Genomic DNA, 22,334 nt, shown 5'->3' on the forward strand with positions numbered 1-22,334 from the left:
TTTGTTGGGATTGTGGGAACCTTTCGTGTTTAAAATTCTTGTCCCTTGTTTTCCCCAAGTTGCTTTAAATAGAAGGGAAAAAATGAACAGAGGAACCAGCAAAGCTCATCTCACTTCTCAGAATTGACTCTCTGACCCTTTTTACTGTCTGTGCCCCTCTGAAAATCTCCTCCGGCTTTTATCTGCACCATTCCACCTTTCGCAATAGAGGAAAGCCCCTGAAGCTTTTTCCACCCTCTGAAAAGCATCCACCTCTGCAGCCAGACACCGAGCTTCATCTCTGGTAAGGTTTTCAGTCCCACTCACTCCTTTGTCTGGGCTCCTACGTCACCCTCTTCCTCTCGAGCGTGTGAAAAGGGGACGGGTGCTGCTGCTGTGCCGACTCCTGACTGGGGCGGCGGGTGCCGCTGGGCTGTTTGGGCTAGGCTATAAAACGGAGCCAAGGCAGCGCAGCTGGCTCAGAGGCGAGACTGAATTCTGCAGAAGGCGAAGGACCCGCACGCCGCCTCTGCCGCCTCCTGCGTTGTTGTTTTTCCTGGAATACAGAGCCGACATCGGGAGCAAGATGTGCAAGGGACTCGCCGCGCTGCCAGCCACTTGCTTAAAAAGGTACTGTTTATTTCCGAGCGTCTGTTAATGGTCTCATTAGTCTGGAGATACCCTGATGTGTTGCACTTTGTGTCTGAAGCTGAAGTGGCAGATTCAGCTCTGATCATTTTGTAAGACTAGATACAAATGATTGCTTACAGTCTTTTTTTTCTTTCCTGTTAGTCAGAAGCAGAATTGCATAAAGCCTTTGTACAGAGCTGTGGGAACTCTAAACCCATCCTTCCCATCAGCAAAATGAGCAGCTTTTAGCATGGCTATATTTTGATGTTCCTGTCACCTGCTTCTGCCGCAAGCTTTGCACCCTTTTTCTCCTTTGAATCCTCTTTCTCTGCTGAATTTTCTTTTCTTGAATTTTCTGAGGTAGACGGGATATCAAGAAACATTGAGTATCATTCCCCAAAACACATCCCAAGCAGAAACCTGGCTGGGCAGGACCAGAGACCCCATGCCAGTGGGCCAGGCAGGGCAGGGATGCCAGCTGGGTAGGGATGCAGGCCAGGCAGAGCAGGGAGGGATGCGGGCCAGCCCAGGGCACCGTGGGTCCGGATGCAGCTGCGGCTAGAGCGGTGTGTGCTGGTGGTGGGGTCCGGGTGAGGCTGTACCCCCACCACACAGCACTATGGGGCCAGCCATACCCCTATTGTGCGGTGCCGATAGGGGTGGGCTGAGCCGTACCCCTGCCGTGGGTGCAGGACCTGGCTGTGGATCCCCACGCGTGCCCTTGGCGGCACGGCCTGCCCCACAGCCCAGCATGTGGGGGTCTCTGTGCCTGCAGGGTGGCCATGAACCTGGACGGTTAGACTTGATGATCTTAGAGGTCTTTTCCAACCTTAATGATTCTGTGATTCTGTGGAGGGGTGTTTACCCCTTTCAGGTGTGATGGGGCCTGGAGACCCCCAGCAGGGTGGTCCAGGTCCCCAGAAGGGCACTGACCCCACAAAACTCCCTGCTCATCCAGCCCACACAGATTTGCACAGGTCTCTGATGGCCGGCGCTACCTTTCTGGCCGCTCACACCTTCAGGAGCACTCCCGAGGCTGCTCCACAGGGGCTGTGCAACAGGAGAGGGTTGGGATGAGGCTCAGCCTGCTTCCATCCAGGAGAAAAATCTCCCCACTCGTGGTGGATTTGAAAACAAGTACTGAAAATGTGAGGAAAAAATATTGGCACTCTCCCCTACAATTCGCAGGAATATTTGGTGAGGGGGAGGGAAACAAAAAAAGAACACTTGAAAAAATCCAAGGAGAAAAAACTTCACATCTCTTAACCACTTCTGTCCAGGATTCCCCAAAAATTCCCTCTCTCCCAGAAAGCTGCAGGCCTCGCTGCAAGCAGCAGTGTCTTGTTCCCTCCCGCTGCCGCCTTCCTGGGGAACAGAGCCGTAGTCTTCTTCTGGGAAGCAGCAATCTGGCAGCGTTGGCTCTGGTCACACGCACCCTGCCCTAACGAAGCTACGAGCTTCCTGCGCTCTCACCCCAGTGCCGGGGTCGTTAAGGAAACGTTTATGGGCACGAGCAAGCGGTGAGAGAAGATATGGCTGGGAGTGCTGACGGGGTGCTGTGGCTGGAGCAAAGAGCAGTGCTGGGAGGCTGAGTGGCTGCTGGACCTCAGCCCTGCGGCACAACCTCTTGCTCTTTTCCAGGCTCTGATCTGAGGAGCAGGAGGAGAATTTCCTGCTTTATGCTATCGCTGCACGCTGCGGCAGGCCAGGGCTTGCACCTCTGAGCAAGCAGGGCTGATTTACCTGCCCCCTAGTTCTTGAACTGGAAGAAAATCCAGAGAGGCGCTGAGGCTGATACCAGCTGCGTATCTGGAAGCTGCTGTCAGGCAATGATTGTGCTGAGCACGATGGAAAGCAGAACAAAATTAAGCAGGCATCCTCGTAGGAGCTTGCTGCGAAGCAAGGGAGCGGCTGGTTGTGGTGCAGCTCCTGGCTCGTCCCCCGGTGACACCCCACAGTCCTGTTCCGAGCCCTGCGCGTCCTCCCCTTCCCTCTGTGTTGGGGCAGCTGCTTGGTGGGGTGGCCTGGCCCAGCCCCGCTGCTCCTGTAGCTGGGTGATGCCGTGGGGAGGTGGCGAGGGCTGCGGGACAGGATTAGTGAGGGTGCAAGAACCAGACACTGGGCGCTGGGCAAATCGGCTCAGGGACAAGTCACACATTTACAGCACGGTGATGCCTTTCTATCACAATATTTGAACTGCAAACAAACAGCAGGAAAACAGCAGCTTCTCCCCCTTTGCCAGCCCTGCTTCCAGGCTGATGACCCTCTCGGCAAGAAAATGGTGCTGTTGAAAGTGAAAAATTACTTCTTTGTTGTGTTTGTCTAGCAACAGAAATGTGGATTATGTGAGGGGTGGAGAGTCAGCACTGGAGCCACTAGCAGTGACCTGCATTTGTGTCACTGAGTAATGCTGAAGGAGCTCACTGCGGGTGAGGAGGCTGCAGAGGGAGTTGCGTCACATCATCTTCATCTCGTTCTTGAATCTTTCCTTTCAGCGCCAAAGACATGAAGCATCGTCTGGGCTTCTTGCTGCAGAAATCAGACTCCTGTGACTACAGCTCTTCCCAGGGCAAGAAGGAGAAAACATCTTCAAGCCAGAGGTAAGAGCAGATACTGCCATGTAGTTAAGCCCGGTCTGGCTGCGAAATGTTGTTTACTCCTTCGCTGAGCTGAACTTCATTAGTGTTCCTGCTGCTGTTTCCCAGTAGCTCCTGAGCACCTGCGCGTTTGAGTCTAGTGTGGCAATAGCCCTCAGGTATTGCTAGTCCCTTCCTGTGAGGAAGGTTGAACTAGAGATCCCTTTCTGCCCACGCTTCTGTGACTCAATGTGCATGTGCACATGAAAAGACTTGTGCAGTCTCCTGCACAAGGGAATAACGCCATCACAAGACCCAGTGAGACCTGACACATTGCACAATCAGCATCACTGTGTCTCTGGCCTGGATTTGTGCAATGATCCACACAGCTGCACAGAGGTATTGGCACAGAAAACAGAGAGCACAGCCTGTCAGGGTATCGCTGCTCTCACTGAGGCGCAAGTAGACGGTGTCCTTTCCAAGCAGGACTCCAAAGGCAGAGGTATGCTCCTGCAATAGATGAGCCTTAGGATGTTCTGGTGTGGTGGGGGCAATGAATGCAGGATTTGTCCCATATTCCACATGTGTTTCTAGCTCCCATGTTCCTGACTCTTCCATCTAGTTACTGTTCCCCTGATGGGTTAAAGAAATCGACCCTTTGAAGTTCACTGATGTGACCTGTAAGAGTAATCCCAGGTCCGTGCCCCAGCACAGTGAGTCACAAAATAAACACAAAGTCCCCAACAATTTCTACAGGAAAATTCCTTTCCAGCCCATGGCTGATGATGGGGATTGCAAACTGGAATTTCTGTAGATGAGGTCTGGGATCCCCAGGGATCTTTGTAAAGCAATCAGACATTTCCTTCTTGGTCTCTCGTGTATACTCTTACAACAATCAGGGAAGAACATTTTCTAATGGTGCTGAGCTAGAAACCAAATTTGTCCTTTCTGTACTCCCCTTAAATCTTCCCCCTATTTCTCCCTTTGTCTCCTTTTAGGGTTAGCCAAGAGGAAGTCAGAAAGTGGGCAGACTCTTTGGACAACTTGATCCACCATGACAGTAAGTGAAGGGGGCCCTTTCGTTGGAGGTGTTGGGGGTGCTGTCTGGGGTGTGTGTAGCGAGCAGCCCCTGGATGGGGCATGGGTCATCATCTTACATCTCTTAGCAGCACGTGGCAGCTCCTTTGACCACACAGGCCTCTGGGAGGCCTGGTGAAGGGTGCTTCTAGTCAGATCCAAGGGGCAATCCCAATGTATCGTGAGCGAGGCTTTGACCTGCTGCTGAGCTGTCCCTGTTGTGAAGGCAGCTGGTTCAGCCCCTCTGCAAGGGGAGGGCAAGACTGCAGCACGCAGTTAACAGCAGGTTAAACCAGAACCAGAAAGTGGAGAAACCATTTGCAGCTGAGCCCATGGGAGACTTTGTCTTCCCATCGGTTCCAGGCTACGCTGATGTCCTTGATGCTTCCTTTGTGTTTTTCCCATGGCCGGAGACTCTGCGGCGTGTGTTGGCTGTCTCCTCGGGGCCTCCTGGGAACGTGCGAGTTGCTTGTGTTCTGCTGGCTGAGCCACTGAAGGTCACAGCAGGGGAGCAGGCAGCTGCAGACCCACGTGTGACGTCCTCATGGGGCCTGTCTGAATTCCAGCCTCCCTCGCGGAGGCTGGCAGTTGTCCCCGCTGCCAGCCCCAGGGGAGCTGCTCCTTCAGCTCTGGGAAGGAGAACCCAGAACTGCTGTGTGCTGAGGCTCTGGGGTTCATGGGTGCGACTATCCAGGCACCAACACTCTTACCTGATCTGGTTTTCCTCTGAACAATCTGTAGGAGGACTGGCTGCTTTCCGCGCTTTCCTCAAATCTGAGTACAGTGAGGAAAACATCGAGTTCTGGGTCAGTTGTGAGGACTACAAGAAAATCAAGTCACCAGCTAAGCTCAGCCCCAAGGCCAGAAAGATCTATGATGAATTCATCTCGGTCCAGGCAACAAAAGAGGTATGTGCACAGAACATTTCTTGGGCAAAAGTGTCACCCTGGGTTCCGAACCAGGCCAGCAGCACAGGGGAGTAGAGATGGGTAGTTTCACAAGAGCTGGAGGGTGCTGCTTCTCTGCTAGTTAGCAAGGAAATGGTGTCATTCTTATGGCTTTCATATTAAAATTGCATAGAGAGATAATAGGTTTAGTTACAACCATGTGGCCATCCCACATGCACACTCAAATGGGAGAAGCCCGAGAGGACTCCAAGTCCCAGTGTCCCGGCGGCTCCCATGCAGTTGCTGGAGTGTCCTGGCTGGCTGCATCCTGGCGGGATGTGTGTCAGTCTGCCCTGACAGTCCGTCTGGCAGCAGAGATGTGCTGGTACCCAGCTGCACACATTCTGCCGAGGCCACAGGGTGCCCAACAGCCATTTCAGACCACTGCCCGTTAAGGACAGCTTAAGCACACTTGGTGAAGAGACGCTTGGATTTTCCCTTGCCTATCCTAGCCACTTCTGGAACAGATTATACGTACGCTGTCCCTTTGGCCCACAGGTGAACCTGGATTCGTGCACACGGGAGAAGACAAGCCACAATATGCTGGAGCCTACACTGTCCTGCTTTGATGAGGCTCAGAGAAAAATATTCACCCTCATGGAAAAGGATTCTTACCGCCGTTTCCTCAAGTCCCCCTACTACCTGGACTTGGTCAGCCCACCTGGTGCTGGCTGCGGGCCCGAAAGCTGCAAAAGAAGCCACACTCACACCTTAGACTGCAACTCTAACATCGTCTCTCAGTGCGCCTGAACCTGCAGCAAGGCAGGAGCGGGCTGGGCTCTCGCAGGAAATCATGGCAGCAAAAAGCACTCATTGGCATGAAGCAGCAGAGCTGTCTCCAGTCGCTGTCTAACGTCCCAGTTGTGTCCCATGTCATGCAACAGCCAGCATTTGTAACCCCGGCCAGGCTCAGTCTGTGTAGCGAACCCTCCTCTGACTCCGTCAGCGTAGGAGCCCTGGAGTCTGTCTCTGACGTGAACGCTGGGTGCAACCGCTGTGTGTCCGTGGTGTTTCTGGCGAGCCCCGCGAGGAGAGCGGCAGGCTCGCACGCTCGGACCCCGCGCTCCCCACCCAGGGACAAGGCTTGTGGTGTCGCAGCGTGGCACCTCGCAAGGAGCAGGGGGAAGAGGGAGCCAAGGGAAGCCAAGCTGGGGACTGTGATCTCCCCCCTTTCTAATCGGCAAAAGCTTAGATGAGAAGGACTTGCTCTGGTCATTAGCTGTCTGAACAGCAGCTCCCAAATATTTCGGCCTTCAGCAGTATTTGCTCAGAATGCAGGCTGTGCTGCATTACAGTAAGCGGACACAGGGAGAGCTCCCACCCTCGCTTGAAGGGAGATCAAAACTTCTCAGCCAAACAGCCGCCCTCCATCAGCACAGCCGCGATCGCAGGGGAGCTCTCCCCTCTGGCCGCGTCTCCCTCTGTAGCCTCTAGTTTATGCTGGCCAAGGATCGTTCCTAGGGCTGTACAGAGCTATTATTTTGGGAGAGGTTCATTATTTCATATATTATTGGTTTTGTCCTTCAGGCTCCCAGGTTAAATACCATGGCTGAGCAGCACAGAAACGTGTTCCTCCTCCCCCAGACTGGCAGGGGTACACGGCTAACCCTGGGAGCGCCATCTGAATTCAGGTTTGCCTGCCCTGGGTGCACGGAGCAGTTTGTGGTGGAGTAGGACCACGACAGATGGGGAGGAAAGGCCCTGCCTGCAAGTACCTGAAAATGTCTTCTTTTTTTTATTTAATGTTATTTAAGTGATTTTATAATTCAGTTAGTAGCATGACTCACTTTTTTCCTGAAGATGGTAGGAGGAATGTGTCAATCTCATTACTGCTCCTGGGCTTTGCCAGAAGGCAAATTACATTTAAATCGGCGTGGTTAGACGGGGCCTTCACTGGGGGCCTTGGGACTGACACTGACCTGCAGCTGGCACAAGGGATGGATGCAGGGCTTGCTGTCTGAGGCCGCGGTCCCGGGCATCGCCAGGCAGCAGCCGGGACCACCTGCTCTGAGCAGTCAGCGGCTGCCAGGGACGCTCTCCCCCAGGGCTCGTGACACTGCTGCTCTGACAGCCGTGTGTTCCTTGCTCTGCATCCCAGTCCAGACAACCGTTCTCACCCCAGGGTTTTGGCATGGCAGGAGGAGGCCGTGGTTCCCCAGTAGGCACGTCCAGGCCGACAGAGAAACATCTCTTCTGATGTTTGCTTTATTTTGTATTTATTAGATTGTACCGACACCTACCACCCCTGCATGTTGAGCTAAGAGATGGAGAGGCTTGCTAAAGCTCTGAACATAGCCAAGCATGTGGCTATGTGTTATTTTCTCCTGGTACTGGGGACTCTTGATAACTATTGCAAAAACTGTATTGATATTTAAATACTGACAAATACATTCTAAATAAAAATGTTTGCATTAGTCCCTTCTAAAATGCCATTGTGTGAACCAAAGAAAATGCGTGGAGATACAATTCATTGGCCAAGGTTACTCTAAAAAGTCATTTTACAAATGGCTTCACTCAGAGATTGTTTAAATTATGGAAAGATGAAACAGCCATTATATCCTTCAGGTACCCTCGGCACAGTGAGCCTGGGGGATGCTGGGCTCTTTGGTGTCCCTGCTGTGCCTGGCAGCGAGCCTGGCACAGGGACCACCTGTCCTGGCTGAGGGTCTGGGGTGAGCGGGAAGCCCCCTTGGCAGCCCTGGAGGGGGGAATGTAAGGGAGCACCTCCTTGCTGCAGATGGTTTCCCACTCAGAGCTCCGGCAGGGAACACATTTTAGCTCGGAGCTCAACCCGTCCCTGGACCCAAACCCTGTGGCTGCAGAGCTGCTGCCCGGGGGCGGCTGGGGGGAGCAGGGCTGGATCCCACTCAGCCCCGGCCCCTGAGGCACAGCGGCTGCTGCCGGAGCGGGAGCCGGAGCCCGGTGCCGTGCCGGGGAGGTTCCTCTGGGCCAGCCTCCTGGGGTGATGGTTTTACTCGCTTTGCAGTTTCCCGAGAAGCCCCCACATCTGCTGCAGCAGAAGATCTCGGAGGCCTTTGGGCTTGCCAGGGCTTTTGGGCACAACTTTTGGGAGTGCCCCGTAGAGGGTAAGGAAACGCCACGCTTTAAGTACTGAGAAACAAAATGAAAAGTCTGTCAAGACAGTAGCAGAAATACATGTTTATGTGTGGATTACTGAGTGGTACACGAATACGGGTTAACACAACCAGTTCCTATCTGCACACCAGCACCCCATGCCTTCCCCACGTGAAGATCTCTAGTGGGAATCACACGGAGAATGTCAGACTGAAAAACTGCTGCTCGCGGGTGTCGGGAGCCAGTCCCAGCCCTGCCCTTGCTCCAGCCCTTGGCCACAGCACTCAGCACCCTCCAGGGAGTGACCGAGGGCTGCGGGGAGCCTGGGTGAGCCCTGGGACACCCCCAGCTCCCCGGGGGCAGCTCCCGCCACTGCCTCGCAGGCGTTGGCAGTGCCAGGGCAGGGCTGGGACCAGGCAGCGATGCAGAGCCCTGCCTCGGCGTGCGGGAAGAGCCGGGTGGTTCACAGCATGGCCGGCGAGGTGCGAGGGTCTGGGTCGATGAAGTAACCAGCAGACACGCAGCAAACAATACCCCGGCGTTAATCCTGGGGATGTCGCAGCAAGGAGCCCTCCGCCGCACGTCCCCGCGGTGGGCAGCAGGCAGCGGGCGGGCACAGAGGCAGTGCCTGGGGCCCGGGGAGCCCGGCTGCAGTGTGGGGTTGCCTTGCCCCACGGCAGGGGTTGGGGTCCCTCGGCGAGCACAGACCTGCCTCCTGCGCTGGGTCGGGCCCTCGGAGGTGCCAGGACCGCGGGCACCCAGAGGCCATGGGCACAGGGTGATTTCGGAGGATGTTTTTTGGAAGACGCATCTTTGCATTGACACAGGTGGAGGCCAAGATTTCCCTCAGTGGGGTCTGGAACTGTGCTAAACCCACACACGCTCATCTCTGTGACGGACCCCAAGCACAATACCAGAAACTCTGCTTTTTGCCTCTCTGACTTGCTGAGGATCCGGATGCCCACATTAGGAGTATGGCTATATGTCTCTGTGTATACTTATATACGATTATAGGGATACAGGTGTACAACATTGTGTGTATACATATATATATTGTGCTCGTACATATACCAAATTTCATGAGAGCAAGAGTGATAAAATACATGAAGTATTTCCTACCAGAAATATGATGGTTGGTATCAGCCCAACAGTAAACACCTCTGGGCACATGGAAAGCTCGACCATGGGGTGGGGTGCAGACTTTGCCGCCTTTCTGGGGCGAGCCTGCCTGAGTAATGAGCCAAACGACCGTTCTACACAAACACAACTTCCCAAGAGCTCCAAAACATTTCAGGGGCTGCATGTGAGGGCCACCTGGTAGCTCACTGGCACCTGTTCAACCACCCCTTAACGCAGGCTTCCAGCATTTCAGCAGAAATCGAGCTGGGGAGGGATTGTCAATAGAGCTGTTCCATCTCTCCTGAATCCAGCCTCCACCTTTCTTTCCGGCACGTACATACCCTGACACCTTCTCCCTGCCTCACACGTTGCCGTTGTGGCTGGTGACATCTCAGGTTGTGACAGCGTGTAGGAAGCCAGCCTCCAGCAGCGTCCCAACCTCAGCGGCATCAGTGTCAGTGTTTAACTGCGAAACATGTGAGGGCATCTGGAAATAGCTGCCAAAGGATTAAGTAAAAATGAAAGATCTAGGTCTTTCTGCAGGGAAGCCTGTTGGGTTTTGCATTTCTATGAGTCACGCTGTGAACAGGGAGCTTGAACACGCTGAACTCACTTGTATTGACGCCAGTCCATGGAGACGTTAGGAGGGTGCAGGGAGCTTGTGTGGGCGGCGGCGGTGGGAGCACCCGCAGCAGGAGGGCAGGCCAAGCCCCCGCACCCAGCCCTGCGCCCACCTCCCCCTTCTCGCCCAGCAGCTCTGGGCGACGGGCGCTACCGAGGCTGCCCTGTGCCCTTTCGAAGGGACCCTCCTGTGGCTCCCTTGGGCTCCTTGCAGCTGCCCAAGCTGCCCCCCACGCTCATCCCCAGGGAATGCCCCACAAGCATCCCCCCGCTGCTCCGGCACCCACTTTCCCAGGCCGTTTGCTTCAGAGGAAAAAAAAAAAAAGCCATGTTAGTGATGGCCTCCATCCTTCCCCTGCCTGCCCATCCCTGCCTGGAGAGCGCAGCCTGCTTCCTGCAGCTCAGGATGTATTTTTCTCCATCACCATAGTGACATCGTGTAAATATTTGGGGCTGGTGGGGTTTTGATCAGATTTTGAAAGTCTTTAAGAAGTTGGCAAACCGGTTGTTTATGTGACTGCGTTTCGCATGAAGTCTCATGGCTTGCCGTGGAGGTTGAGCAGCCCGAGGGAGGGCGGCTGCTCTGAGATGCCCGCTGGGAGCACGGTCGCTCATTAATTCGCCCACATCCGTCAGGTTGCTGGCTGGGCAGGCCGATCCCCGCCGCAGGCTTGTGGCGAGCCACAGCCCTGCAGATGCTGCACCAGGAAACCATCACCGGGACGCAGCAGAGCGGGGGTTTGTCGGTTCACCATGTTCTCCTCGAGGCTGAAATGAGACCCCAGCTGCCTTTCGCGTGTGCCCTTGCCCCATCCTCAGATGCAAATTCTTCTGCTAGCAAACCGTGGGCTGGCCTTGGAGCGTTAGAAAAGAGCTGGTCTTTGTAAGCGACAGCCTTACGGAAACACATGTCCTGGGCAGACGGGAGGAGACAGGAGAGAGAGAGATGCAGGCTACACAAACTCAGCAGAGTTTGCCATCTGTTCAAGAAGGCAGGGGTTTATTTTTCATATTTCCAATGATGGTTTTGTGTTTGGGTTTGAGTTTTGGTTTGGGTTTTTGTTTTGTTTTGTTTTTTAATTGGATCTGAACAGCTGCAATTAGCAGGATTTTCTGCCCCAGCATGATTTTCCTCCCTCCACTAATCGATGCCCCTCGCTTGGGTTTGTGCAGAAGTGTCGCTTTGGCCTGCCTACCGCAGAGAGAAGCAACTGGAGCAAGAAACCGCCACGGCGACAGCCCCAGAGCGGCAATCCCAGCACTCCACCATCCACCAGCACCGCTGAGGGCTGCGTGCAGGCACGGGGGACGCGGGCGCAGGCTGCAGGCTGTGAGCTCAGTACGTCGTGCAAGCAGTTGGAGCGAGCGGGAGGGCTGGGGTGCTAAACAGTCCCCGTGTTTTGAACAAACGGCTCTTGTTTTACCCTCTTTACGGTCTTTAGTGTGAAGCAAACAGGCTGACTCGCAGCGGGGGTCACGGGGGCAGTGGTGCCGCAGGCTCGCTCTGCCACCCCTCGCGCCAGCCAGGTGCCCGCTGCCGTGCACGGCCATGCTCTGCCTACAGCCATCACTGCCTCCATCCCCACCGCAAGGCTGTCCCCACCGCACGGCTGTCACTCTGCCTGCTGGGACAGACAGATCCCATGGCGGCCGTGGCCGGCCCTGCACGCCGGGGCTGGCTGGGGAGGGGAGTGCCCGTGGGGTGTCCTGTGAGCCCCAGCAATGCCCTGGAAGCCAGGAGGAGGGAGCGAGCCTGGGCCAAACCAGAGACACGGGCAAAACAGGGAGAAATATTGTCATGTCCTAGGGAGGCAGAGCCGGTGCCTCGGAGCCTCTGATGGAAGCTGAGCTCCAGCGCCCCAGGGACACTCTGGCTGCGGAGCTGGGGCTGCTCCCAAACCCAGGGAGGATCACTGGGGGTTTCTGCTAAATGGTCTTATGTGGGAGAGGAAAGAAACTGTAAGAGAGGAAACATCAGGACACCTGACAGTCCAAAGCACAGGGGGAGATGTTTAGCAACGCCCCTGGGTGCTCTTCTAGGGTGGTATCAAGAAAGCAAAGCAGCTGCAGGAGAAGGGGCAGGTGTGTAGACAGAAGCAGTGGGATGGCCCGCGGGGATCGCCTCGCACAGCCCTGCCGCATTGCTACTTGATTAACTCCTGATAAAACTCCGACCGCACAAATCTGGGCAGGGAGTCTTTCTCCATCAGGGCAAAGATCCTCTTCTGGGCCATGTCAAAGCTGCTTGGTGATGGCTCCACCAGGTTCTTCATGGTCACACCTTTGGTGAAGTGGTCGATGTTCACCTGTGATGGGAGTGTAAGAGGGCTGGGGACCCTGCCTTTGTGAGGGGTGGGTGATGGCATCTCCCCTTGCCTGCTCTGTCCCACCAGCAACCACACAGAGGTTATGGAGAGGGACTGAAGCAGGGTCTCTTAATCTGGGGAAATTACTGGTGGCAAATCTGTAATGAGGGACGAGACCTATCCTGCAGCAGGTGTAACTCTGGGAGGAGGACTGCTGTAAGTTGTTATCCCTCCTGGCTAAGGTAACCCCTCTGCGGGGAGGGGAGGACAGGCGTCTGCTGGAGGTGCCTGTGGCAGGAGGGAGCCCAGCAGAGGCTGTGGGGAAATGCTGAGTTGTGAACAGAGGCACCAGGGCTGCAAAGGGTGGGAGCCCCTCAGCCGTGGGACGGGGTGCTGTGCAGCCACCGCTCTCCTTCGGGATGAGGCCACCTGGGCAGCAGCCTCCTCCCTCCCGGCGCTGTCTCCTGCCCTGTGGCCACTGACCTCTTTGGGTGCCTCAGTCTGGATGAACTCCTCATAGATCTTCTTGGCCTTCTCTGCCATCTTCACGGGGGACTTGGTTTTCTTGTACTCCTCGCATGCTACCCAAAACTCGACGTTCTCCTCACTGAACTCGGAGCACAGGAAGCTGCGGAAGCTGGCGAGACCATCTGCGGGGGGGATGAGCCTTCACTGAGTGCTGGCGGTCCCAGGGGGCTGAGCCCTTCCTGAGCATCACTGTAGGGATGGGACAGGATGGGGGGACACGACTGCAGGGGGATGTGGACTTACAGGGGTTTTGCAGGATCTTCTCCAGGGAATCGTGCCACTGCAGAGCCTCCTCCAGTGATGGTCTGAAGGTAATCAAGAAAGCCCAGGTAGTCCACGCTCATCCCACAGCCCCAGGTTTTTAAATAATTCTTTTAAAAATGGGAGGAATGGAGTAACGAGCTGTGGAGACTGCTGCAGGAGGGGGATGTTGGTTGAGCAATGGAGATGCTGCTGCATCGCAGCACGAGTACCCTTCTCCCGGGGAGGTGAGGACAGGGCTGGGTGGGCGAATTCCCCCGTGTTTGAGCAGAGACGTGGCTGAGCTGCAAAGCAAGCCCCGCTGCAGCCCCGGGTCCCCTCCTTACTCCAGCACCCCTGCATGGGAGGGCAGAGCGCAGGCTCAGCCAGCAGCTGGGAATCATCCCTGTGTTTTCCCCCTGGGATGGGGAAGGATGCTCCCTGCCGGGAGCAGGGCGGTGAAAGGGCCGGATCCTTCCGTCCCCGCGCTGCGGGGCTGGGGTCAGCACCCCTTCACTCCCACAGCCTGCCTGGCCCATTCCCACGCCCGCGGCGGGGCAGGACACCAGCCTCTGCCGAAAACCTTCCGCATTTTGCATGTGCGTGGTTTTTCCTCTTTTTTTGGTGCAGTTTTGTTTTGTTTTTTAAATTCAATGCTTGTAATGTGACTAAAGAGGCTCGGGGGGGGGGGGGGGGGGTTAAGCCCCATGGAGTTTGACCAAGCTGCTTCTGCCCACCCTGCTGCCCACCACGGTCAATGCCCGACACTGGAGGGGAAGCGAAGCCCCCCCCATGCTGCTGAGCACCGGGCTTGCTGCAGACCACCCGGCCGCAACTCAGCCTTGCTTCGCTGCTGCAGGGGCAGGTGTCAGGGCTGAAACCCTCTGGGCGAGCGGAGCAGCCCCAGGGATGGGGAGGGAGCCGCGGGCAGGACAGCCTATGGTTCTGGGGGCCTTGGTGCTCCTGTGGTAGGTCTGGGGAAAGCACGGGTGCTCCTGCCCAGCTCAGGGGCTCCAGGGGGAGAGGAGAACAGCAGAAACGCAAAGGTTGCTCAGGTTGGGTATCCAGCCCTCACTTGTCGTCAAACCTCCAGCGCCCAGCAGTAAAGACTGTGATGGGGGCTCTGACCATTTGCTTTCTGGACCCCAAACTGCGTTTGCACTCGCTATCAAGGATCAGAGCTCTCCCTGCCAGCACGCTCCTGCCAGGCGTCTCCCCGCTCCCGGTGAGGGGGAGCATCGCTGCCGCGACCCGACATGATCCAGATTTCCTGGAAACTACCAAACTCACTTTGCCATTAGCTGAATGTCCCAGGGATGGTATTAACTACGAGTGAGATGCTGACGGGTGAGTGATACCAGGGCTGAGTAACGATGCAGCGCAGGGGAAAACAACTCCTCCAGCCAGCAGCGAGTGGAGATGTTCTCCAGCTTTCAGCAGGGACGGCTGATGGGGACAAATGCATCTCCTTCGCAGAGGCATCCGGGGCACGGCGGCCGCTGAGTGTGAAACGCGCCGTCTGTCGGGGCTCTGCCTGGCCGGGCGACTGAGCTCTCTGCGGGCTCTCCTCAGGGAGAGCGGGGTGTTTGTCTGCACTTTGGGGTTGCTTTCCGGGCTTGTTTGAATTTGTTCGAGGTTTTTAGCAATCCCTTGGTGGAGGGTTACTGGTTTAGAGTAACATTACCTGGGCTGAGGGAGAGGGACTGGTGTAAAATGAAAAGTTGCGATTTTAAAGTGGAAGTAGAAACCTGGCCTTGTGAAGAGTGGGCATGCAGCTCTCCTGGTTTCCATGGCGACGTGGCCACTCGGGCCCTTCGAGATGAGCCCTCGTTCGCTGTGCCGTGAGCCAGGCTGACTGGGCCAGTCAGCCTCTCCTGCCTCTGGCAAGCTAGGTAGCCTGGGTGCTGTCAGACCCGGGTCCTCCGGCTCTGCGTGTGTCTGGGGGCAGCTCACGGGCAGGGAGCAGCTCCCCGGGGCAGGGGCACGCGTCTCCCAGAGTGTCACCCACCCAACAGTGGCAGGGACGAGGGATGGCCGAAGGACGGCCAGGGCAGCAGCTCAGGCACCTGGCTCAGCTGCCCCAGGCTGGGCTGGAGCTGCCCCAGGTGAGGCCACCACCCTGCGTCCAGGAAGCCACCCTGCTTTTAGATTTAAGCTAACACCTCTTTTAAAGGTTTATTTTGCCTGCTTTGAGCTGTTATTCCTGCGGCACAGCCCATCAGCCTCTCTAGCTTCTCTGCTTTGCTTTGTCACTAAACCAGCTTGGTGCTGGAGAGCAGCGGCTCGGCACGAAGGCAATAAGGTGAGACGGTGTCATCGTCGCGGAGCTGCCCAGAGCCAGGCACTGCTCCGTGGGGCCATGCACCCAGCTTGGGGACACGCTGCCGCCCCAGAGCCAGCAGCCTGTGCAGGGCTGGCACCTCTTAGCTGAGACAGGAGACTCAGAGAAGACCAAGTGCCGTACGCCTTTGGCAAAGCCTTTATCGAATAATGTGAAATCTCATCAAAAGTAAATTGAGTTTCCGTGAGAAATCTGATTTGCAGAAAGCTGTATTGCCTGGCATGTCTCATGCTGCCCTGACGTAACTCTTGGAGCCCGCACCTGGCTGGCAGGTCACGAGGAGCGTGCCATGAGCTGCCGGACACGTGAAGCCCACTGTGCCCACCGCGGGCCCCGCAGCAGGGGCTTCCCTCCTCCGCACCCCAAAAAGGACTCGCATCCACCCCTCCGGCCAGGTGCGGGTGCCGGCGCAGCCCGTCCCGGTGCAGTACTCACTTCTGGGCCTTGGGCAGCTTCTCTGGCTTCTCGGGGTAGGGGATGATGAAGTCAATGGCCGAGTCGGGCTTCTGGAGCAGCGTGCCAAGCTTGGTCTTGATCTCCTTGGCCCTGCGGGAGGGAACGAGCAGAGGCAGGTCAGGCAGAGGGACAGGGCAGCGGGGACGGTCCCTGCCCTGCACCCACACGCACCCTAGCACGGCCGCTGGTGAGGGATAAAGCTGTGTAATTAATTACACACGGACAAATGGACCCTAATGCTGTAAAGACACCTGGCTGAGGCGTTTCAAGCCAGGCACTCATGATGAGCAGCAGCTGTTGATCTCGATCTCTTTGCTTTGTCCCCATCTGTGGCCCAGGTAATTGTATCAGCCACGCTGGTGGGCTGCTCTGACGATGAATTAGGGGACATGTGTGCAGCACTGGGTTTCTATAGCGATGTGCCCGGAGGAGAGGAAGGAGCTGCCTTGGGAGAGGAGGCTGCGCAGGGTGATGGGCTGGGATGCTCGGCCATGCCTGCCCCACACAGAGCCCCATCCCGCGCTGCACCCACCAGCCCCACAACACCGACGGCCTCCGGAGCAGGGTGCCCTCCCTGGGTCCTGGTCCGCAGCCAGAGGGAGAGGTCCTCATCATGTCCCCAGAGCTTTGTGTGGCCTCTGCCTCCAGCCATGCACGGTGCAGCCCCTGAGCCCAGCACCACTGCCAAGCACCCTCACACCACGCAGCCGAAATCCTCCCTGTCCCGGGAGATGCTACTACAAACACACAGGTTAGCACGCACATCTATGCTTGCCAAAATCAGGGTCAAATGCTCCTTGGTGTGCTCTGTGCCCACCCCTGACCATCCCAGGCATTTACAGCTGGGGGCTTCCTCCTCTCTGGGCACTTTTATTAGGATAATGTCATTTTTCTGTTGCTCTCTTGGGGACCACCAGCAATGCACGCTGTCAGCAACCCACCACCCTTCCCGCTGGTGCGCGCGGTTTCTCTGCTCACTCCTCAGTAACATATAAGCTTTATGTCTGCAACAGCAAGGGTCTTGCAAACAGGTAACTCCTGCTTTTCCTGGGCAGAGGGGGAAAAAGGGTTTCAGGAGGTGAAGTATTCTGACTTGCAAAGGAGTTTCATCCTCCATCTTTCATCCTTCATCGATTTGGAGGATATGTAGACAAGAGGGGTCCTGGGGCTTGACAGCAGGTCCAGCGGTCTCCCAAAACATGCTCTTTTGTGCCATATGACTTGCAACACGGTCCTGAGCATCCAAAGCCACCGAGGACTCTCCCTCTGCTGCAGCTCAGTGGTGGTAGCAAGGGCAAGCCAAGCTTTTACAGAGAAAACTCAGGTGTGCTTCGTAAGACTGAACAAATCAAGGGGTGAAAACCCTGTCTCTGCAGTCCAGGACTTTTCCCAGGCACAGCGATGTTTGGTGACTGCCAGGTCACCTCGCTGGTTGAGGGGGGACAGGGGTTGAATGAGAGCGAGGGGACACACAGCCCCCCACGGGCCGGCTGGGCTCGGTGCCTTCGCCACAGCGTGGCTGTTGAAGCCGGGCTGCAGATCCCTGGCTTCAGGGCTCCTTGCACTTCTCCTCTCTGCTGTGTTTGTTTTCACAAGCCCTCTGTGGACGATCGCTCACTTGCTATGTCTGCTATTTAATTCCATTCCTTTAATTTTTCCCTCTCCCTGTAAAACTCCCTCTGTGTTTTGGCTTTCCACCCACCAACCCCACGGGTGACTTTTCGAGACTCGGCGCGGGCTCTGCTCCCCCGCCATCTGCCCCCCGCTTCTGCTGCAGCAACCTGCCGCCAACAGCCACCAACCTGCCACCAACAGCCACCAACCTGCCTCCGACAGCCACCCACGCTCATGCAGGAGCTGGCAGCGGGGCCAGCCGGAGCGAGCAGCCCAGCCAGGGTCTGCAGGGACCGCCCGCGATGAGTGTACAGCACGGGGCAGAGCAGACCCAGCAACCCAGCTGTTGTCATGGAAAATGTCAGCAGCTGCAGGGACAGTCTCAATTGCTCGTGTTTCCGAGAAAATTTGAATCTTGCCTGGAAAGGCGAGGACCTCAGGTGAAGGGCGATGCGGTTCCCCTGCTCCCGCACCGAGGTGTCTCTGGGACAGGGATGCTGCTGTGCACCATTCATCCCACTCCCTCTAATAAATAGATCAAATGTGGATAAACGCTCCGAGCCGGAGCTGGCTCCTGATGCCCAGAGCCTGGGGCTGGCTCTCCTATGAGCCCCAGGGGGCCCTTGGAACCCCACCAGCTGGCACCGCCGTGCCGGGACTCCCATGGCAGTCCCGACCCATGCTGATGGCACAGCCATGGCGAGGAGGGGTGGGCGAGGGGGCAGGACCCACAGCCCCACTAGCACCAAAGCAGTGGGTGGGTGCAGAGGGTGCCCCACGAAAGCCAACGGGGCAGGACGGCCACTCCTCGGCTTTGCTTTCCTGGATGCACGTGCTTATGGCCACAGCTCCCCGCAGGGAAGGGGACATGTGGGCTCGGGGGGCATCCCTCAGAGAGGGTCTGAGCAGAAATGCCAGCTGCCACCTGGTCCCTTTCCCTGCCACCACTCCACACTCGGGAGAGTAGAGCTGGGGACACTGCTATGGCTGACCCGCTGCCAGTGCCGGGTGCTGTTCTCCGGGGACAGTCCCCTCCAGGCATCAGACCATGAGCCCGATCGTGGGGGGTTCCTCTGGCAGGAGCAGGGGATAAAACCAAGAGAGAAGGGGCTTGCTCAACTCTGAAGCCAGGACAGTGGGTGTCAGGGGGTCCCAAGCAGGCATGGGGAAAGCACGGGCTGCGCGGGGAGCAGGGGCACCGAGGGCCAGACTTAACACACAACGGCCTAAGGAGGTGGGAGGACAGGACCAGGACTCTGCCCCTGCCTGAGCAGGAGCTGGGGACCCCCTGCCCTGGTCCGGACAAGGCCAGCACGCGCACAAGATTTGGAGGCGATGGACAGCAGCCTCACGCAGCAGCAAGCACTCTCCCGGATAACGCTTAGACACGGTTCCAAATCTTGCTCTCTGATTCCCACCCTCCGACAGTGACTTAGGGCCAACATCTGCCAGGCTCAAAGGGCACTAATGGGCCTTGATGGCCCTGAGCAGCCCCTGCTGACCCCCACACCCTGCCCCCAGCCCGGGGCTCCATTTAAGCTCAGCTCTGGGGCCACCTTCCCTCGGGCTGTGCTGTGGGTGGGTTCTCCCCAGCCTGCCCTCCAGGCTTGGCGTTGGACCTCCATTGCAGCCTCACTGCCGGCTGCTCCCAGGGGATAGCTCCATCCCATTAGGCTGATGAGGGACCACCAGTGGCTGCCCACCCTGCTGAAGCCCCACAGGTCCCAGGGCGGGGACAGCAGCAAGAGCCCCCCCATCCCGAGCAAATCCTGGGCTGTGGGGCCTTGGTGAAATATGGGGAGATGGCAGAGACGAGGAAGCTTGTTGAAAGGAAGTGAGAGAGGACAGCCAAAACGGCCCAGCGCTTGCAGGCTGGTGGGAGGGAAGGACTATTTAAAGACATCACCCTGGCGTCCTCCAGCAGATGTATTACAGGCTTTCAAGCAAGACTTCAGCAAAGGCTAAACAGCGGGGTGAAAGCGGCAGTTATAAACAACAAGGCATCCTTCGAAACCGCCCCCCAGCTATTTCCAAGTGAGAAGAAGCAAGAGGACCGTAAACGGTGGAAGGTTAAGTGTGCGAACATATGGGAGCAAGCCAAGAAAAAGTCTGAGAAACAGCTTCCAAGAAGCTTTAAAAGAAAATATGGGCTCTGTCAAACACATCAAGAGCAAGAAGGCTGCTGGGAAGGGCCAGGAGAGACTCTAGCCTTAAAAACAAAACAAGAAAAAAGAAGCTCAAAGAAGTTCAAGCTACGGCTGAAAGCTAAAGCTGCTGCTGTGCCCGAGGGCAAGGAGGTGCCAGAGGGAATGCCCCTTGAGGGGAAAAGGGCTCCACCGGGGGATCTGAGGAGCCTGAAAGCTGCGAGAGTAATACTGTCCGAGCTCGTCAGCAGCAGCTGTATCGGCCAGCCGTGCTGGACACATGGACAAATATGGTCTATTGGAGAGGAGTCAACGCAGCTCTGATAGTAGGAAGAGATTGCTTCAAACCTATTGGCCCTCTCTGAAGAGGCCAGTGAGCACATGCCTTGGGGAGACTCAGGGGGTACCAGCCCCTTGGGTCTGCAGCAGACCTTGGATGGGCTCTCCAGACCCCAGGCAGCTGCAAGGGGAAGGTCATCTCATGGATGACAGCATGGGAAAGGTAGGACCCAACACGTAGGGGACATGGTGTGTTCTCCTTGGTGCAGATGTTCCTAAGGGAACACAGGCTGGGAGCATGCTGTTAAACATCTCACACACATAGGGAGAAGGGCCAAGCAGCAGATACTGTGCTACCCGGGTACAGCACTTGGGGACCAGTTGCAAGGAACTGCAGGAAGGTGTCATGAGACCGGCAATGAAGCGGCTGTCAAAATTCCTCACAGAGCAGTACAAGATGATGCGCATAGGACAAACCCAGTCCTAACCCCGTGTGTAGAAGTGTGAGTGAAGCTGCCTTTGAGAGTGAAGATTTGAGGGTATGACAAAGGTTGGTGAAAGCATCAGCACAGCAGCAGTGGGGAAAAAGAGCTAATTTAGTGTCAGGAAGTAGCAGAGGAGAGACAACAAAGATGACAGCAGAGCAGAAACGTGCGGATCGCCCACGTCCGGAAGGGTGCTGCGCGGCCGCCCGCGGCGCAGGAGGCTGCAGGAGCCTGGGCAAGGCGGGCATGGGGCCACGAGGGTGACTGAAAGCCACGTTTCAAGCAAAAGAAATCCTCCCAGGCTGCGCTCCTGTTCGTGCCTGTGACGGGACTTTGCCTTGCTTTGGGGCAAGCAGCATCAGCCCCCAGCGGCGCAGCTTCAGCCGACGAAGGGGGAACTCTCTCCAGCTTCCCCCGGGACAGCGAACGCCGCCCTCGCTCTCATCTAAAAAACAGCAGCAAGGCATCTGCAGCTGCGAGGATATCCTCACTGCGTAGCTCACCTGAAAATTCTTTTCCCAAGTTTTCTCCTTAGGTGAAGCATCGAGTACCCTGGCGCCGCGGGGAGACCCCAGCCCCGTGCGGTGGCCTCCCTTGCACCTCTGTTTCTCACCGGACCCCCTCCAAAGCCCCCCCCAGCTCTGCAAAGCGGCTTCGATCAGCATGGAAACGGCCGGGGGTTGGAGCCTGCCCGGGGTCCCGGGGAGTGAGAGCAGCCTGGGGAGCACCACCGCCACCCAGGGCAGGTTTCCAGGCGAGTGCCAGAGCAGAAGGGGATGAAGACGAGGATGAGGATGGGTGCCACAAGTGGGGCAGAGCGGGTGCTCTGCACAGAGCCAAGCCTCGTGAGAGGGGCTAGGACCAGCTAATCCACGTGTGAGGGAGATGCAAGCAGCTAGAGAGGATTTTGAGGCACTTTGGAGCCAGGGCTGTTTTGGCCTCAGAAAGGAAACCGCTTTCCTGCTTTTTTCCTCCTGCCCCATGTTTTGCAAATATTAAGGTCTGAGGCCAACGCACTCCTGCTCCAGGCCCGCTGGGGAGCAGCTGAGGTTGAGGGTGGGTTTGGGGCAGCTCCGTCTTCCGCAGCAGAGAGGTTCCCAACCCAGAGGGGAGAGCTCAGGACTGGCTCAGCACTCGCCTGCCCGAGGGTCCCAGCCACCGCAGCACCCCGCTGACCCTCACCAGCAAGCCTCCCTTCCCTCCCAGTTCAGAGCCGGGTGATCCCAGCCACCCGTAAGAGATGTCCATGGTGGGGACGTGTGGAGGAAGAGCCTCTCCGGCCTCCCCGCGCCGGCTGGCCGCTCTCACCTCTCCAGGCACGTGTGGGGCAGCGCTGCTAATCCTTTGCACATCTTGGCAGGCTGCGGTTTTCCTCGGCCACGAGAAGAGCGTGAGCGATGGGTAACGCCGGCAGTGGCGGCTGAGTCTGCAGCCAGGCTCCCCGCTCTCGCTCCTATATAGCGCCGGGAGCTGGACCCCGGCCAGCCCTGTAACCAATGCCGTCTGTCCCACCGCAGCTGGCCCCAGCCCCGGCGGCTGCTGGGTTTTGTTTTCTCCTCTCTTAAGCTCACGCGGGGTGAAAAATGTGGATTTGCTGGGGTGAGATCAGGTAATCAAATGCAAAGGGACAAACTGCTGTTGGCGGTGCTTCAGGAAGCCCACAGCATTTCGTCTTAATTATACATCAGGCTCCAGGTCAGGATTCAGAAGAGCCAGGTAGAAACTCTTCATTCAAGTGAGGGGTTTTTTTCAATTAAAAATGTCGCTTTCATAAAAATAAACATGCTTGGGAGAAGTCTTGCTGTTGATTTAAACGCTGTGACTAACACCAAAGTACCCACAGCTTCAGCAGTGGTTATCGGCTGGTGGGTAGCAGTAACTTTTGTTCCAGAACAAATTCATTGTAATGCAAGCTTA

The 22,334-nt window shown here is 56.8% G+C and overlaps 2 protein-coding genes across 3 annotated transcripts; one reads left to right on the forward strand and one right to left on the reverse strand.

Annotated features, from left to right (window-relative positions):
* Positions 1-286: 286 nt before the first annotated feature.
* RGS4 (regulator of G protein signaling 4) lies at positions 287-7,623 on the forward strand. Of its 2 annotated transcripts, XM_009939266.2 has the most exons (5): positions 287-609; positions 3,105-3,209; positions 4,184-4,245; positions 5,004-5,170; positions 5,708-7,623. In XM_009939266.2, exons 1-5 carry the CDS (start codon positions 566-568, stop codon positions 5,957-5,959), a joined length of 630 nt encoding a protein of 209 aa, XP_009937568.1. In that variant the 5' UTR covers positions 287-565; the 3' UTR covers positions 5,960-7,623. The 2 variants fall into 2 exon arrangements, with proteins under 2 accessions (XP_009937568.1, XP_075278470.1); XM_075422355.1 differs by lacking the exon at positions 5,004-5,170 and having other exon boundaries at positions 474-609; positions 5,708-5,876.
* A 725-nt stretch (positions 7,624-8,348) lies between these two features.
* RGS5 (regulator of G protein signaling 5) lies at positions 8,349-21,858 on the reverse strand. The gene is made up of 5 exons (XM_075422353.1): positions 21,726-21,858; positions 15,875-15,985; positions 13,102-13,163; positions 12,814-12,980; positions 8,349-12,330 (listed from the first exon to the last, which is right to left on the reverse strand). The coding sequence occupies exons 1-5, from the start codon at positions 21,767-21,769 to the stop codon at positions 12,169-12,171; spliced, it is 546 nt and encodes a 181-aa protein (XP_075278468.1). The 5' UTR covers positions 21,770-21,858; the 3' UTR covers positions 8,349-12,168.
* Between the last annotated feature and the right edge of the window lie 476 nt (positions 21,859-22,334).

The sequence above is a fragment of the Opisthocomus hoazin genome, chromosome 6, assembly GCF_030867145.1.
Source record: "Opisthocomus hoazin isolate bOpiHoa1 chromosome 6, bOpiHoa1.hap1, whole genome shotgun sequence".
Classification (NCBI taxonomy): Eukaryota; Metazoa; Chordata; class Aves; order Opisthocomiformes; family Opisthocomidae; genus Opisthocomus; species Opisthocomus hoazin.

Coding starts and splice junctions, on each gene's coding strand:
- RGS5 (XM_075422353.1), bottom strand. CDS start 21,769: ATGTGCAAAGGATTAGCAGCGCTGCCCCACACGTGCCTGGAGAG. Junction 15,986..21,725: donor CCCCACACGTGCCTGGAGAG/GTGAGAGCGGCC, acceptor TCCCTCCCGCAG/GGCCAAGGAGATCAAGACCA. Junction 13,164..15,874: donor AAGCTGCCCAAGGCCCAGAA/GTGAGTACTGCA, acceptor GATTACCTTCAG/ACCATCACTGGAGGAGGCTC.
- RGS4 (XM_009939266.2), top strand. CDS start 566: ATGTGCAAGGGACTCGCCGCGCTGCCAGCCACTTGCTTAAAAAG. Junction 3,210..4,183: donor AAAACATCTTCAAGCCAGAG/GTAAGAGCAGAT, acceptor GTCTCCTTTTAG/GGTTAGCCAAGAGGAAGTCA. Junction 4,246..5,003: donor CAACTTGATCCACCATGACA/GTAAGTGAAGGG, acceptor AACAATCTGTAG/GAGGACTGGCTGCTTTCCGC.